The following is a 16866-nucleotide window of genomic DNA, read 5'->3' as shown; positions in this document are numbered from 1 at the left end:
CCCCAAATCATATGAAATATGTGTTTTATCCCATCCTTTCCCATACAACTGCAGGGACTGAAGCTGCCTGCGCCTACCCCCAATTTATTCCTCACCGGAAGAGGTCTCGGAGGCAGTTCCAAGGGATTCTTTGGGTTGGGCGCCTGTCTCAGGCGACGAGCCACTTGTTCTGGCCCTGCTTGGAAATTAAGGTCCCAGGGAGAGGGCCTCTTCACTGCCCCATTGACCTGTCCCCCTAACGCTTGGCCTTTAGGAGGCCGCTGAACATTCGGAAGGACTTCCCGACAGTTAGAGGAGCGGTTCCTCAGGGGAACAGGCTTCCTCAGGAGGTGGTGGGCTCTCCTTCTTGGGAGGTTTTCAAGCAGAGGCTAGGTGGCCTCATCTGACAGCAATGCGGATTCCATGAACTTGGGTAGATCACGAAAGTTCTTGTGGCCCTTAGTTCTTGTGGCCCTTTTTTACACGCCCAGGGAAATGCTGATGGCCACTTTGGGGTCAGGAAGCAATTCTTCTCCGGGCCAGTTTGGCCCCCAGTGATCCTGGAGGGTTTTTGTCATCTTCTGGGCATGGAACAGGAGTCACTGGGGTTGTGGGGGGGGGGGAGTATTTGTGAACAGTGTTCCCTCTAAGCTGAGTTGGTGTGAGCTAGCTCACAGTTTTTTAGCCTCTGGCTCACACATTTTTGTCTTGGCTCAGGAAGGAGGGCTCCAGAGCAAACTAATTTATGCAGCAGCCAAATCACTTGCTCACAGCTTTAGTGCCAGTAGCTCACAAAGTAGAATTTTTGCTCACGAGACTCCACAGCTTAGAGGGAACATTGTTTGTGAATTTCCTGCATTGTGCAGGGGGTTGGACTAGATGACCCTGGAGGTCCCTTCCAACTCTATGATTCTATGCAGACAGTTAATATTCCAGGCAGCATTTGCTTCTTTTTTTTTTTGAGATTTTAATTCAGTTGTTTTAAAAAAATATTTTTATTTTTTGGTTCTGTTTGTATTGTAAACTGCCTTGAGTTCTGGGAGGGAGAAAGGCAGCTAATAAATATTTTCAACTAAAAATAAGTAAAAAAAACCATAAGGAAAGGTTTGTGGGTGGGTGGGTGGGTGGGGAGGACAACAATGTAACTTCTAAACATGAGTCGTATTATTTTGTGGTATTGTATTTATAATCCAAGGAGCTGCGGTGGCTCAAGTGGTTAAGATGCTGAACTGCAGACCGGAAGGTCGGTAGTTCGGCAGTTCGAGACCTGAGTGTGCCGCATGACGGAATGAGCTCCTGTCTCTGGCCTCTGCTCCTGCCAACCTAGCAGTTTGGAAGCAGGAAATTGCCAGTAGATAAACAGGTACTGCTTAGGTGGGAAGGAAACAGTGTTCCGTGTATCTCAGCGTCTAGTCATGCCAGCCACATGACCACGGAGAAGTCTTCGGACAGCGCTGACTCTTCGGCTTGGAAACGGAGAGGAGCACCGCGTCCCTAGAGTCGGATTTGACTGGATTTCGAGCAAGGTAAACCTTTACCCTTTACCTTTTATTTATAATCTACCTTTCTTGCTGAGACTCAAGGTGGATTACAGGTCTTAAAGCAGGGCAGACTGATGGCATCACACCACAGGGAGCCATGCAATAGGCCTAGGGCAGTTTTCATGCTGTTCAAGTCCAGTGGCTTGTTTTTGACATTGTGACGTGGTTTTAATTGCAAGTCTCCTGGAGCAGCATTCTGAAGAGGCTGCATAGAAATAGCATCATTAATAATAAGCAAACAGGATTGCAGAATGTTGGGTGTTACAAGTTGAAAACACTCAGTATGTCTGGGGTTAAATGTTTGTTTATGTTACTCACAGGAAGTCACGTGTTTCTCATGTAACCAATGTTCTTTAGCTGTAGGAAGCCCGGGAATTTTCTCCCTGATCTAGGAGTTTGATTGGGCTGAAAGTGTCAAAGTGTTTTAGCATTTTATGGCTCCTCTTCCCGTCTTTGTTTGGTGTTTCTGAAGAAGGAGAGCAGCCACAATCTCTCTCTTCTAGTTTTGTCTTTGTAGAGTAAGGATGTAGCCGATTATGCTCTGTTGTTATTTTCATCCCAGTTACCCTTCCCATGCTAGAATTTAGTAAAAACTTTATATTTTAATCACACATGGACTCCCAGTCTGAATTATTTTACTCAGGCTCTGCTGGACTATCTTATATCTGCTAAATACCATTTTTTCAATATCTCACTATCACCCAACACAGAATTAGAGGCCAAAGTGAGCGACAAACTGTTTAGGGCAAAGGTTTACTATCGCAAACCTGCTGTCACAAAATGTCAGGGTCCTTCTTCTTACAAGTCGTGATAAAACACCGGCCAAGGGGAGGATCCAGATAAGTGGCCTTAACCAAACCGTGAACCAAAGAAAGGGAATATCTAAATTTTTGTTCCAACACTGCCACCTAGAGGTGGCAGCAGGTCTTACACTTCCCCGTACAATGTAGTGTCAGCCATGCCCTTGTTTCCTCAATAAGGAGATAGGGTGTGTAAATGCTCGTGCGCTTGGTTTGGGAAGACAAAGATGAAGACAAGGAAGAAGAAGAAGAGGAGGAGGAGGAAGAGGAAGAAGAGAAAGAGGAAGAAAAAGTAGTAATAGAAATAGAAGAAGAAGAAGAAGAAGAAGAAGAAGAAGAAGAAGAAGAAGAAGAAGAAGAAGAAGAAGAAGAAGAAGAGTGACACAGGGTGTCTGTTGTGGGGAGAGGAAGGAAGGAAATTCTAAGCCGTTCTGAGACTCCAAGTGAAGGGCGGGACATAAATCCAATCTCTTATTATTATTATTCCCGAAATAATTTCCTTTCCACGTTTCTGAAGGACTCACAAAACCTCACCCTGAAATGAATCCCGCTAGTCCTTAAGGTGCCACTGCAGTTTTGTTTTATTTTGCTAGGACAAAATAACATGGCCACCCTTCTGCACAATGTACGGCGGAGGGCCATGGTGACTGGTCATGGTAACAGTGACGGAAACGCTGTGACAGCTCGGCGTGGAATCGTCCCGGCTTCAGATGGTGCCAGTGGGCTTGACAGAGGAGACGGTGATGGAGTGGACACATTGCAGGCGATGGCATTGGTGGAGACCAAATTGTCGGTGATGATGTTCTCCACCAGAGATGGCATGGCTGGGAGGGGGGCATTGCTGCACACAGCGTTGACTGTACGGAGAGGACAATGTTTCCATAGACGGATTGAGAAGGCCTGTGATTAAGGTACTGATGGAACATCTGACGGCTGCAGTTTTGGGGCAGAAGGTATCGGTTGGACATGTGGGAAATGACCACAGTGAGGAGAAGATAAGAACATCAGAAGTGCCCTGCTGGATCAGACCAGGGGTCCATCCAGTCCAGCATCCTGTCTCATGCCCTGTGGTGAACCAGTTCCTCTGGAGATCCAACAACAGGGCAGAGAGGCCGAGACCTTCCCCTGATGTTGCCTCTTGGCAACAGGATTCAGACATTGATTGCCTTTGGACATGGAGGTTCCCTTTGGTTCCCTTGGCTAGCCGCCACTGATAGACCTCTCTCCTCCATGAGGCTGATGTCAGAGGCAACGTGGCCAAAGCAGACGACTGTCCAGGGGAAAGGCAGGGCTCCCCACTATGAGACTCACAAGAGCAACGTCCGGTCTTTGGAAGGAGGCACGGCAAGATGCCAAGGGTGTATCTTTGCTCATCCATCAGCATCTCGCCAAGCTGTCTTTCCTCTCAGTGATGGGCACAGCCCTCTTGTTTTCTTGCTCAGACTCGGGAAGGGCAACATCAACTCAGACTTCAGAGCTTTGCGTCTCGATTGTGCTTGCCCTGAACTTCTTTTCGGGCTCCTATCTAGCCGTTCTACCATGGACCAACATGGCTGCCGTCTGAAACTACCAGTATGCGTGTGGGGACTATGTGTGGTTTAGGAGAGGGGACGCTATGAAACCAGAGCTATAACGTTATTTTGGGAGGCGATGGTAATTCTTGGGCAGATTTAGCTATGGACCAATGCTCCCTTTAAGCTGTGGAGCCTTGTGAGCAAAAATTCTACTTTGTGAGCTGCCGGCATTAAAGTTGCGAGTGAGCGATTTGGCTCCTGCACAAATTAGTTTGCTCCGGAGCCTTCCTCCCTGAGCTAGGGCAAAAATGTGTGAGCCGGAGGCTAAACAACTGTGAGCCAGCTCGTACTAACTCAGCTTAGAGGGAAACATTGCGAGTCTGGAGCCCTCCTTCCTGAGCGAAGACAAAAATCTGTGAGCCGGAGGCTAAAAAACTGTGAGCTAGCTCACAGTAACTCAGCTTAGAGGGAACATTGCTCTGGAGCCCTCCTTCCTGAACGAAGACAAAAATCTGTGAGCCGGAGGCTAAACAACTGTGAGCCAGCTCACACTAACTCAGCTTAGAGGGAAACACTGCGAGTACAGACAGAAATCTGCTTCTGAGCACTCCAGTGTCCGTCTCCCGATGTTTCCCAACATTCCTTTTACACAAATGCTGCTAGATTTGAAGGGCAAAAAATCCACCAAGGTCTCCAACTTAATTTGGTAAGAGGGCACCCAGAGCCATTGTCTCAAGTGTGTGAAGATGTCCGGGGGGAGGGGACAATTGGTCACACTACTGGTGAGCTCAGGCACATTTCTGCCCCTGGGAGAGGGGGTCTGGCGAAAGGGGGGGATCGTATGCAATGTTCCCTCTAAGCTGTGGAGTCTTGTGAGCAAAAATTCTACTTTGTGAGCTACTGGCATTAGAGTTGTGAGCGAGTGATTCGGCTACTGCATAAATCAGTTTGCTCTGGAGCCCTCCTTCCTGAGCTGAGACAAAAGTCTGTGAGCCACCGGCTAAAAAACTGTGAGCTAGCTCACACTCACTCAGCTTAGAGGGAACACTGAGTATGCTAAAAGAGGAACACTGTGGGAGACGGTGGGCAAGAGGAGATGCAGGATGGGAAGAGCTCTTTAGCTGTCTGCCAAGGTGAGCTTCCAAAAATGAAATCTGATCATGGCTGAAATCTGGGGGAACCGGAACCACAGGGCTACGGAGCCCTTGGAAAACCCGATTAAGTTGGTGCTTCTGGCTCTCCCCTCCCTTATCTAAGGAAGCTCCAGATGCCCGGTGAGGTCCTGGGCTGAGCTGTAGCAGCTGTCCCTGGAGACTGACTTCTGCAGTTCAGAAGAAGCTGGTGTTGCTTTGGCTGGACGGGGTTTCCTTGGGGGGGATTCTGCTCTTCGCTTGTAGCCTCAGATAGCCGGAACAGAATCATCTGCAAAGAGGAATTCCAGGATCTTGTTCGTTCAGCTGCGGAAAGACCAAAGACGCTCAATCAGGTGGAGAAACAGAAGGAGCCACGGAGCATCTTCCATGGCTGAACCCCACAGACCCTCTATTGAACCACTATGGCTCCAGATGTGTCATTCCCGCTCATGTGCCATGACCGCAGTATTCCCTCTAAGCTGAGTGAGTGTGAGCTAGCTCACAGTTTTTTAGCCTCCGGCTCACACATTTTTGTCTCAGCTCGGGAAGGGGGGCTCCGGAGCAAACTAATTTACACAGCAGCCAAATGGCTCGCTCACAGCTTTAATGCCAGTCGCTCACAGAGTAGAATTTTTGCTCACAAGACTATACAGCTTAGAGGGAGCATTGGCCATGAGGTCATTTAAAGCTCCACAGAGCCCCCAGGAACCATGCATAGGGCTTGCTGCCTGCTGCCTCACTGCATGATTCATTGTTCTGACTTCCCAGTTACCCTTTACTGAGGCTAGACAAAAATATGTAAACTCATGCAATGGACAACCTGTTCCTCTGGATGGCAAACAACAGGGTAGAGGCTGAGGCCTCCTTCCCCTGAGAAGAACATCAAAAGAGCCCTGCTGGATCAGACCAGTGAGGGTCCATCTAGTCCAGCATCCTCTCTCACACCATGACCAACCAGTTCCTCTGGACAGCCAACAACAGGGTAGAGGCCGAGGCCTTCCCCTTGATAAGAACGTAAGAAGAACTCTGCTGGATCAGACCAGTGAGGGTCCATCTAGTCCAGCCTCCCGTCTCCTGCAGTGGCCAACCAGTTCCTCTGGAGGGCCAGCAAACAGCTCATGCTGGTTTTAAAGCTAGACAAAAATATGTAAACTCTCTTTGACCAGCGTGAACCTGGGGTGAGTGCTTGGGGCCTGGACCACCACCCTCTAAAGATGGAAGGCCTGATCACTTACGTCATGACGTCACCAGCTGTAGGCATAACATTCCCTGAGCTCTGCAGTTTCCAGCTACTGTCACAAGTGTTTTAACTTGCAGTTTCTCGTGTACCCATCAAGATATTCTCTTGATTCTTTCACTGCAGTATTCCAGACACTTCACACTAGCTTACAGTGTTACTGAGTTCAGTTTCCCTTGCATATTTGAGTGCATGTTTCGTATAATTTACAAGCATATAATAGGGGAAAGGGGTGGATGTCTGTTGTATGATGGTATTGTCAAATAACTTCTGGTTTTCAGTATTACTTTTTATTTACCACTGACACAGCAGGAGATAGAAATATGCACAAACTCATACTTATTTAAGAAGTTTTCACACACAGTAAACTTCAATCTTAATCTCCAGTGACCCCAAAAAAAAAAGCTACACAGGATATTGGTGTATATTCACAAACGTTCAAGGGAACCAACAGATGTAAGTACAACAACAATCAATCTTCCTATGGAACTTCTTTTGAGTAAATTAGAGGAAAATATAGAAACTACACATTGTGGCCTTCAATGAATCTAAATCTCCCCAGTTGTCATTTCAACTCACGTTGTTGCAGTTCAGGGGCAAATATATGTGAAAGGCAACCACATCACTTCTGTAAAGTTTTCAGTTTCCTCTGTGATGTTTGTGACAGTCTTTGCCCATTTTCTCTTTTACAATAGTTGTTTAGGAATGCATTGACTGCTACCAACTGTTAATATGTACAAACTCATACTTAGGTAAGACATTTTCACATTTAGCATTGCTAAACAACCAGTGAGACAGCTGGATCTATAGCCTGATTGTTTTAACAACTCTTAAATGAATATTAGGTCTGCTTTGGTACTGAGGCTGTAATCCTAAATCTCCTTCCTAGGGGTAAGCCTCATCAAATAACATGGGATTTACTTCTGAGTGGACCTGTTTAGGATTGCTTCCTTGTTACCAAAGAGCTAAGAGTGATGGGTGGCCCTCCTGTGCAGATCAAAAATCCACAATAAGAAGCCACCAAGAGCTAGGACAGTGGTTCTCATGCCATGGGTCAAGTTTTAACTAAAAGTGGGTTGGGACCCTCTAACAGATGGGTTGCAAATTCACAAGGGGCAGGTGGAACACAGAGTTTTTCCTGTATAACTGCTTCTCCTAGTCAAACTGGAAAGTTTAACCACGGCACAAGAAAAAGCATTTTCTTCACATAATCCATGAAATAAATTTTTAACTGCTAGAGAGAGAGAGAGAGAGAGAGAGAGAGAGAGAGAACACATACATAAAACTATTTCCATAGCGTCTCTCTATTGCAAAGATGGGGGGGAAGGGGGAGGAAGGGAAGCTTCGGGGAATCGACTCACCTCTTTCTTCTGTTAAAATACACTGTGTAAAAAAACCCAAAAAACCTCCAACAACAACCCCAGGCCACTGTGGGAAAAACAAAACAAAAAAACAAACCCCAAAACCAACTCCAGAAATCCTCCCTCGTTTTTGTGATGAGAAAACCAGTCAGGGAGAAAGAAAGAGATGGTCGTTTTCAGCAAAAAGGCATATTTAATCCAGATCTGAAGGACAGAAACTGTTGGGATTCTTAGCAGACAAAACCTCTACATCCACATGGCCGAATGGCTTCTCTGAAATGGGAGAATGGCTTCTCCCACCACCCCTTTTCTCAGTCAGAACAGAGACAAAGAGGGGGAAGATGGGCCATTAAAATGCAAAAAAAGGCTCTCACCTACAGCCAACAGTTATCTCCTGTAACTGAAGTCTTCAGCAGTCAGTCAACTAAATTCAAACTACTGCGAAATTCTCCTATTAATCAGCTATATTCAACAAAACATTCTTACACTCTTAACTGTAAACTCTCTAACTCTGCAAAATTCAACAACACGTTTAAAGGAACACAACCATTTACCTGAAATCATTACACAAAACAGCAGCCCTCTGCTTAGCCCCACATAAGCACAGGGAGATTGTTATGACTAATCTCCTCGCCATTGTGGTGACGTCACAGCCTGGTTGTATGGCCTTCTATTCAGGGGGCAGTGCCTGGACATGGATCCCGCTCCCAAACTGGCCTTAGCTCTCTGTAAAAACCCACTGCCCGTCTGCAATGTCCCTGGTTCTCCACCAGCCATCTTTCCCGTTTGTCACTCGGGCAAAGATTCTGGCCGCACCACCTCACCGCCTGGGCTTCCGCTTCTTTCTTCTCCATCTCCACCAGTTCCGTTTTTGGGGTCCCCCAAAGCTTCCACTTCTTCCGCTGCTCATTGATCCTGGAAAAAGAGGGCAGCCGTTGGCAGACTTCCCTGGCGCGTTGGCTCCCTGCCCCGTAGATGGAAGCCCTGCAGTCTATGATTTGCTCTCAGTGCTTCGTGCTGATCATCTGCTCAGTTGTGGAGCTGGGGTTGACAACCTCCAGGTGGGGCCTTGAGAATCCCCCAGAAGTACAACTGATCTCTGGACAGCAGGGATCAGTTTCCCCTGGAGAAAATGGCGGCTTTGGAGGGAAGAATAAGAAGAGGAGAAGAGATTGGATTTATCCCCCGCCCTTTACTACCCAAAGGTGTCTCAGAGCGGCTTACAAACTCCTTTCCCTTCCCTTCCTCACAACAGACAACCTGTGAGGGGAGCGGTGGCACAGAGGATTTATCCTCTGGTTTAACATCTGAGCTGAACAGGACTGCTGTAAGTTCGAGCCCCACACTGGTGTGAGCTACGAGTCTCTGTCCCCAGCTCGCCATCTGCCCAGTGGTTCGAAAGCTTCGGCAAGTAGATAAAATGGGTACCACTCCTTAGAGAGAATGGGCACACTGAACCCCCCCCCCCTCGTGGGGTGGAGCGGTGTTAGCCGGCGAACGGAAGTCCACCGCTGCGAGGACAGATCTGCACGTCCCCCCCCCCAATAGCTAGCAATCCAAAAGAGTCCAGTGGAGCCTGAGCAGTGGGTGTTGCCTTCTGACACACTTCCGGTGATGTCAGGGGGTGTGGCATATGCAAATGAGTTATGCTAATTAGTTATGCCAATGAGCTCTCGCACCTCTTTTTCTACAAAATGACCCCTGGATACAATCTTATAGGTTTGCATTTCAATTGCTGGTGAATTGTCAGCCCCTCTGGGAACACTGTACCTGGCTTGCAGAACATTCCCGTAAAAGCCATGAAGGGAACGAGGAGGGGCTTGCGCTCCCCTCCACAAAGAGAGCTCTCTCTAAGCTCGACCCTTGGAGGGTGGGGTTGCCAACTATGGGTTGGGAAATTCCTGTACATCGGGGGGGGGGGTGAAACCTGGAGAGGGAAAGGGTGTGGGGAGGGGAGGGACCTCACTGGAGTCCACCTTCCAAAGCAGCCATTTTCTCCGGAGGAACTGATTTCTGTCATCTGGAGATCAGTTGTAATTCCAGGAAATCTCCAGATCCAAACTGGAGGCTGAAGCAACCCGAGCTGCAGTGTTAGGAGAATCTAGCAACAAATAAATATACACTGCAAAAACCTTTTAGCAAACTAATGTGTTCTATTTATGGTCATAATTTAGTAAAGTGCATAGTGTATCATTATTCCATCCTAGTCAGGTATAAATATTCATTACATTCAATAAGCAATAACATTCAGTACATACAGATGGCTAACTACCAGACAATTTTTGCATCAGTGTTTTAAAAGTCAAGCCCCAACGGGAGTTTCTAGAATTAAAAGCCTGCTTCTCCTTGCATGAAGACTTCCAAAAAGGGGGACAGCTTTCTTAATAGTTGTATGGATGTTTTTTTTTTTTTTTTCCCGTCTTACAAAAGACACATGTTGCAGCTAACATTCATGGACGGAGTACTCCTGTCATTCTCAAAGCGGGCTTTTAATTTAATGGTGCTTGGGGGGGGCAACAGTGGGAGGGCTTCTAATGTCCTGGCCCCACTGCTGGACCTCCTGATGGCACTTGGCATTTTTGGCCACTGTGTGACACAGAGTGTTGGACTGGATGGGCCTTTGGCATCTCTTATGTTCTTATGTTCTTAGAGACTCCCGTTGGGGCTTGACTTTTAAAACACTGATGCAAAATTGTCTGGTAGTTATCAATCTGTATGTACTGAATGCTATTGCTTATTGAATGTAATGAATATTTATACCAAACTGGAGGCTGGCAGCCCTATTGGAGGGGAGACTTCAAAGTTCTGGAGAGGAGCCTTTATCCATGACATCTTCACTTCAAGCTGCCCACTGGGTGTCCCCTAAACTGGGCTTTTCAAATTTTGCTGTTATGTACGAACGGTGGCTCAAGTGGTTAAGACGCTGAGCTGCAGACCAGAAGGTCAGTAGTTCGGCAGTTCGAGACCCGAGTGCTGCGTGACGGAGTGAGCTCCCATCTCTGGCCCCGGCTCCTGCCAACCTAGCAGTTCGAAAGAAAGAAATTGCCAGTAGATAAAAAGGGACCGCTTCGGTGGGAAGGTGACAGCGTTCCGTGCGCCTCGTCGTCTAGTCATGCTGGCCACATGACCATGGAAACATCTTCGGACGGCGCTGGCTCTTCGGCTTGGAAACGGAGATGAGCACTGTTCCCTAGGGTCAAATTCGACTGGCTTTTGAGCGAGGGTAACCTTAACCTTTATTTGTATTCTATATATTTTATTTATATTGTAGGCTGCCTTGAGTTCTGTAAACAGCAAAGGTGGCTAACAAAGGTTTTCAATAACCAAAGACATTAAAACAAACCATTTGGCTCCCTGCCAGCCCCTCTAACCATCCGCTGAAGTAACGCCAGAACATACCTGCTCCAGTTTGTTCGGACTCCAAAGGCCATGGCGCAAAGCACAGCTGTGCAAGCCATGCCAATGAAGACCCCTGCCAGGACTTTGAAGAAGTGGAGGTCCGAGAGAGCTGCAAGCAAAGAGAATTAATTAATTAATTGTTGTATGGCCTTGTGTGTACATAAGAACATAAGAGACGCCAATGTTGGATCAGGCCAAAGGCCCATCCAGTCCAACACTCTGTGTCACACAGTGGCCAGAAATACCAGGTGCCGTCAGGAGGTCCACCAGTGGGGCCAGGACACTAGAAGCCCTCCCACTGTTGCCCCCCCAAGCACCAAGACTACAGAGCACCCCTTTCCCCACCCTCAGAGTTCCCATCTATTGTTGTTGTTCAGTCGCACAGTCGAGTCCAACTCTTCGCGACCCCATGGACCAGGTCACGCCAGGTCTTCCGGTCTTCCGCCGTCCTCTGAAGTTTGCTCAACTTCATGTTCGTTGCATCAATCACACTGTCTAACCATCTCATCCTTTGCCGTCCCCATCTTCTTAGACCTTCAATCTTTCCCAGCATCAGGGTCTTCTCCAGTGAGTGCTCCTTTCTCATTTGGTGGCCAAAGTATTTGAGCTTCAGTTTCATTATCTGGCCTTCCAGGGAACAGTCAGGGTTAGTTTCTTTTAGGATTGACTGATTCGATCTCCTCGCGGTCCAAGGGACTCTCAAGAGTCTTCTCCAGCACCATAGTTCAAAAGCATCTATTCTTCGGCGCTCGGCCTTCCTTATACCTTGTGGCTAATAGCCATTGATGGACTTCTGCTCCATATGCTTATCTAATTCCTTCTTGAAGCTGTCCATGCTTCAAGTATGGCCAGGAGATCCTAAGACTGTCTGGCAGTCTGAAGTTGTAGGTCTTTAGCATTATGCACAACTAGGTTGTGAGCTAGACGTATTGGGGGGGGGGAGTGAGAGAGCTCTGAAAGAGCTGTGACGGTCCCAAGGTCAGAGAGGGAGGGAGGGGGGAAGAGAGAGAGAGAGAGAGGGAGAATTCCTTGCAGGGGTTAAACTGGCAGTGGCTTTTCAGGGTCTCGGGTAGAGGTCTTAGGCATCCCCCTGCTACCTGGCCCTTTAAATGAGAGGAAGTGTGGTGTAGTGGTTAGAAGGTTGGATAAGTATGTGGGAGACCCAGGTTCGAATCCCCTCTCTGCCAGGGAAACCTGATGCCTGTTCTTGGGCCACACACACTCTCTCAGCCTAACCTATAAAAAGGAGGATAAAAACGGACAAGGGGAGAATGCTGTTTTAAGCAGATTTGGGTCCCCGGCTGGGGAGTAAAGCGGGGAATCAATTCAAGGCCTGACTAAAAACACCCAAATCAATGGAGAGGGCGGGGATTTCACCTCCGCCACTAGAGGGAGTCGTGCACCTCGTTTCAGGAGACCCGGATCCAGTTTGGGCTGATATTTAGAAACTCACCCGAAGAACTGGCAGTGAAGACGGGCCAGTCTGGAAGTCTTAAGTGCAACATGGTGCAGCGATAGCCAGGGCACCCTGCGCCAAACACAGGATTGCGTCTGAAAGGTGGGAAGCCCTGTGGAGACGATGCCAGGCGTCCAAGTAGGGTGGCCAGTTCCTGGTTGGAAAACACTTGTAGTTTTTTGGGGGGTGGAGCCTGAAGAGGGTGGGGTTTGGGGAGGGGAGGGGCCTCAGCAGGGTGCGCCGCCAGAGAGTCCACCCTCCAAAGCAGCCACTTTCTCCAGGGGAACCGATCTCTGTCGCCTGGAGTAAAAGTAAAGGTAAAGGTTTCCCTTGCTCGAAAGCCAGTCGAATCCGACTCTAGGGTTGCGGTGCTCATCTCCATTTCAAAGCCGAAGAGCCAGCGCTGTCCGAAGACGTTTCCGTGGTCATGTGGCCAGCATGACTAAACACCAAGGCACACGGAACGCTGTTACCTTCCCACCAAAGTGGTACCTATTTATCTACTTGCCATTTCTTGCTTTCGAACGGCTAGGTTGGCAGGAGCTGGAACAGCCTGCAGCTCAGCGTCTTAACCACTTGAGCCACCGCAGCTCGCCTGGAGATCAGATGGAAAAACGGGTGATCTCCAGTCACCCCCTGGAGGTTGTGCAAACAAATAATCAGAATGCTCTTGTCACGCTGGACAAATCACACTTGAGACGACTGTCTTCTTCTACAGCTCTACTTACAACCATAAATGATACATGTAACAAATGCTTTTGCCACCGTGCATAAAGGACGTCTGCACCAATTGAATAGTGTCCTAATAGTTCTTGAAAGTACAAGTCTCTCTTCCTTCAAAGTACAAGTCTTTCTTCAGACACTGACTGCAGCCATGAAATTAAAAGACGCCTGCTCCTGGGGAGGAAAGCGATGGCAAGCCTAGACAGCATAATAAAAAGTAGAGACATCACCCTGCCAACCAAAGTCCGCATGGTCAAAGCAATGGTATTCCCAGTAGCCATGTATGGCTGCAAGAGTTGGACTATAAGGAAGGCCGAGCGCCGAAGAATAGATTCTTTTGAACTATGGTACTGGAGAAGACTCTTGAGAGTCCCTTGGACTGCAAGGAGATCAAATCAGTCAATCCTAAAAGAAATCAACCCTGACTGTTCCCTGGAAGGCCAGATAATGAAACTGAAGCGCAAATACTTTGGCCACCCAATGAGAAGGGAGGGAGCCCTCACTGGAGAAGAAGACCCTGATGCTGGGAAAGACTGAAGGTCACGAAGACTGGGACGGCAAAGGATGAGATGGTCAGACAGTGTTATCGAGGCAACGAACATGAAATTGAGCACGATGGAGGACAGGAGGGCCTGGCGTGATGCGGTCCGTGGGGTCGCGAAGAGCCGGACTCGACTGTGCGACTGAACAACAACTTTCTTCAGAATGATGTGGTCACCGAAGAAAGACTTGTTCTTTGAAGGAAGAGAGACTTGTGCTTTCAAGGACTGTTCAACTGGTGCAGATGTCCTTCATGCACGGTGGCCAAAACCATTTGTCATGTGCACCATTTACGGCTGTCAGTAGACGTGTATAAGAAGACAGTAGTCTCAGGTGTGATTCGTCCAGCGTGACACAGTATCCTGGTCATTTGTTTGTACAAATGTATTCACTGTACTTCTAGTTTTGTGTGGCTGACTACCACAGGAAGTGGTGGCGCCTACAAGCATGGACAGCTTCAAAAGGGAATTAGATAAGCATATGGAGCAGAGGTCCATCAGTGGCTATTAGCCACAAGGTATAGATAGGGGCTCTGGGGCGATTGATGCTCTGTCTTCTTGGTGCTTGGGGGGGGGCAACAGTGGGAGGGCTTCTAGTGTCCTGGCCCCACTGGTGGACCTCCTGATGGCACCTGGTATTTTTGGCCACTGTGTGACACAGAGTGTTGGACTGGATGGGCCTTTGGCCTGATCCAACATTGGCTTCTCTTATGTTCTTATGTACCTGGAAAATGGCAACCCTACATCCCAGCAGCAGACTGCATCCTGGGGAAGGGGCGGGGAGGAATCAGTGGGTGGAGGGGGTTGCTGAAGGGCCAAACAAGATGGCGAGGGAGGGGCTGGTCAGCAAGTCCACGGGAGGAACCAGGAGCTTTGCCAGAAGAACCGGGACTGGGCCAGGATCCATGGGCAGTTCCAGAGCTCATAGGCAATGGCCACGATCCGGGGGAAAGCATCCCAGGAAAGCCCCCTCGGAAGCGAATCCCCCCTGCCCTGGAACCCTTTCTGTTCTGTGCCGCCATCAGTCTCGGGAGTTCAACCCACTCTCTGCGCTGAAATCCAAGGCAGCGGTCCCATTGCCCAAGGGGTTGCTGGCCAGGCAGACGTAGCGCCCCGAATCTTCTGCCACCAGGTCCCGAATCTCCACCCGGAGGCTGTTGTAGGACTGCAGGGCTCTGAACCGCCGAGCGGCTGCGGGGCGGGTCCCCTGGGTGTGAGCCAGGATGCAGCCCCCTTTGTAGAGGGCCAGCTCGGACGGTGGGTGGCTGTCGACTTGGCAGCGGATGACCCCGACTCGCCCGCTCTGGTTGTCCAGGAAGGCGCTTAGGGTGGGAGTCCGAGGGGAATCTGTACGGAGAAGAAGAGCCAGACAGGGTGAGTCCCAGCCGGTGTTCCCTCTAAGCTGAGTCAGTGTGAGCTTCCTAGCCTCTGGCTCACACGTTTTTGCCTTGGCTCAGGGAGGAGGGCTCCAGAGCAAACTAATTTATGCAGCAGCCAAAGCCCCCGCTCACCACTTTAATGCCAGCAGCTCACAAAGTAGAATCTTTGCTCACAAGACTTCACGGATTAGAGGGAGCCTCGCCCCAGTCCACCCCCCAAGACGATCTACTCCCCTTGCAAACTCACGAGCAAGGCACGAAAGCCTCAGCCCCAACATCTGCCTCTGACCAGGGAGGCTCCATTGAGCTATGTGTGTGTGTAACGTTGGCCTGAGAGAGCTCTTTCAAGAGCTGCTCTTGAGACAACAGCTCTGAGACAACTTGTGACTGACCCAAGGTCGCTCAGCTGGCTGCATGTGGAGGAGTGTGGAGTCAAACCCAGTTCTCCCAGATTAGAGTCCGCGCTCTTAACCACTACACCAAACTGGCTCTCCAGAGTTATAAGAGTTATATAAGAGAATAGACTGGGCCTGTATCCGATTAAGGCTACCGGGGCCTGACAAATACAAGTACAGAGACTACAATATCATTGATGGGATCCTGTTTTGGCCCCCTTTGCTTTGCAAGCCCAGCGGCCAATTGCAGAACCTTCCCAAGTGTACACCAAGCTCCCCGGGACACTCACAAAGCACGTTCAAGAGGACCAGGCCAGAAGTCACGCTTCCCGTCTCCCCCTCTGCCCGACAGTGGTATGAGCCAGCGTCATCTCTGGCAACGCTCTCCAGAAGCAGGGAGCAGCTGGGCCCGTCCTGGAGCCACTGGCTGTTCTTGTACCAGGTGTAGTTCATTTCTCCAGCAGCCCGACTGGCAACCACACAGGTCAAGTTGGCCGCATACCCTTCCTGGATGTCTGGCGAAGGCTCAATCGTGATTCTCGCACCTGGAGAGAGGAAGAGGCATGGAGAGACCAAGGAGGATCCCCACATAGCAAAACCTGGGCAGCTGTATGGGGGCTGTAGCCCAGTGGATGGGCACCTGGCTAGCTCCCTGATGGTCCTGACTTCAATCCCCAGCAGACTGTTGGAGTTTTCAAGTTGCTACACTTCAGTCATTACAGAGTTAAGTGTTGTTTGTCAGGAAACAGGATGTTGTGTTACATAACGTATTCTACGCAGGAAAGTTTGAGGGAGTTGCTTATTCTAATGAGGTGACCTGTAGCCTTTTGTATTGGTCAACTAACAACTTGTTTGTGGAAATGCTTTGATCTAGCATTAATGTATTCACAAGGTTTATGGCCCTTTGTGTGAAGCACACAGGAAGCTCCTCTCTTGAAGCTGGTAGTTAGATAGAAAGATGTAGCCGTTAGCAAGTAGTACTGAAAGTAACTGTAAGCATGTAATCTTGTGTTTTATTTCTTTTTATCCAAAGTACCCTACCCATGATTTGTTTTGTAGTAAAGATATTTTTCCTTTAACTAATGTGACTCTTGTGTTTACAAAACGACCATCGATCTCAAATCTCAGAATCCCTAACACAGACCCATTGCCAGGATTTTGTGGCTTGTGGGGCAATTTTTTTCCTGGTGGGGCTGAAGTTCCCAGTGCAGAAAGGAAAGCCATTTAGCCAATAGAAAGCTGTGACCAGGACAGAGCTCTAAATTGCAAGCTGTCAGATGACAGTTCTCAGCCGCTGCAAGTTAATCACTTCTGCCAGCCTAAGCAACAATCCTGATAACAAGCCGGCAGGTGGGGGTGATGACTTCTATAGTCAAGAAGAAGAGGAGGAGGAGGAGGAGGAGGAGGAGG

At 48.9% G+C, this 16866-nt stretch overlaps 1 protein-coding gene across 1 annotated transcript in view; it reads right to left on the bottom strand.

The window, feature by feature from the left end:
• Nucleotides 1-4912: 4912 nt before the first annotated feature.
• The window catches only part of LOC107111863 (sialoadhesin-like), a 59844-nt gene continuing 47890 nt past the window's right edge, over nucleotides 4913-16866 (bottom strand). The window contains exons 9-13 of the mRNA XM_015412909.1: nucleotides 15747-16001; nucleotides 14727-15029; nucleotides 10965-11073; nucleotides 8390-8480; nucleotides 4913-5291 (exon numbers count right to left, since the gene is read on the bottom strand). Coding sequence (XP_015268395.1) covers nucleotides 5253-5291; nucleotides 8390-8480; nucleotides 10965-11073; nucleotides 14727-15029; nucleotides 15747-16001 — 797 coding nt within the window. The 3' untranslated portion in view covers nucleotides 4913-5252. The remainder of the gene's footprint in view (nucleotides 5292-8389; nucleotides 8481-10964; nucleotides 11074-14726; nucleotides 15030-15746; nucleotides 16002-16866) is intronic.

Source organism: Gekko japonicus, unplaced genomic scaffold (assembly GCF_001447785.1).
Source record: "Gekko japonicus isolate JY-2015 unplaced genomic scaffold, Gekko_japonicus_V1.1 scaffold1583, whole genome shotgun sequence".
Taxonomy (NCBI): Eukaryota; Metazoa; Chordata; class Lepidosauria; order Squamata; family Gekkonidae; genus Gekko; species Gekko japonicus.
Note: the sequence above shows the minus strand (reverse complement) of the source record. Positions and strands in the feature narration are given on the sequence as shown.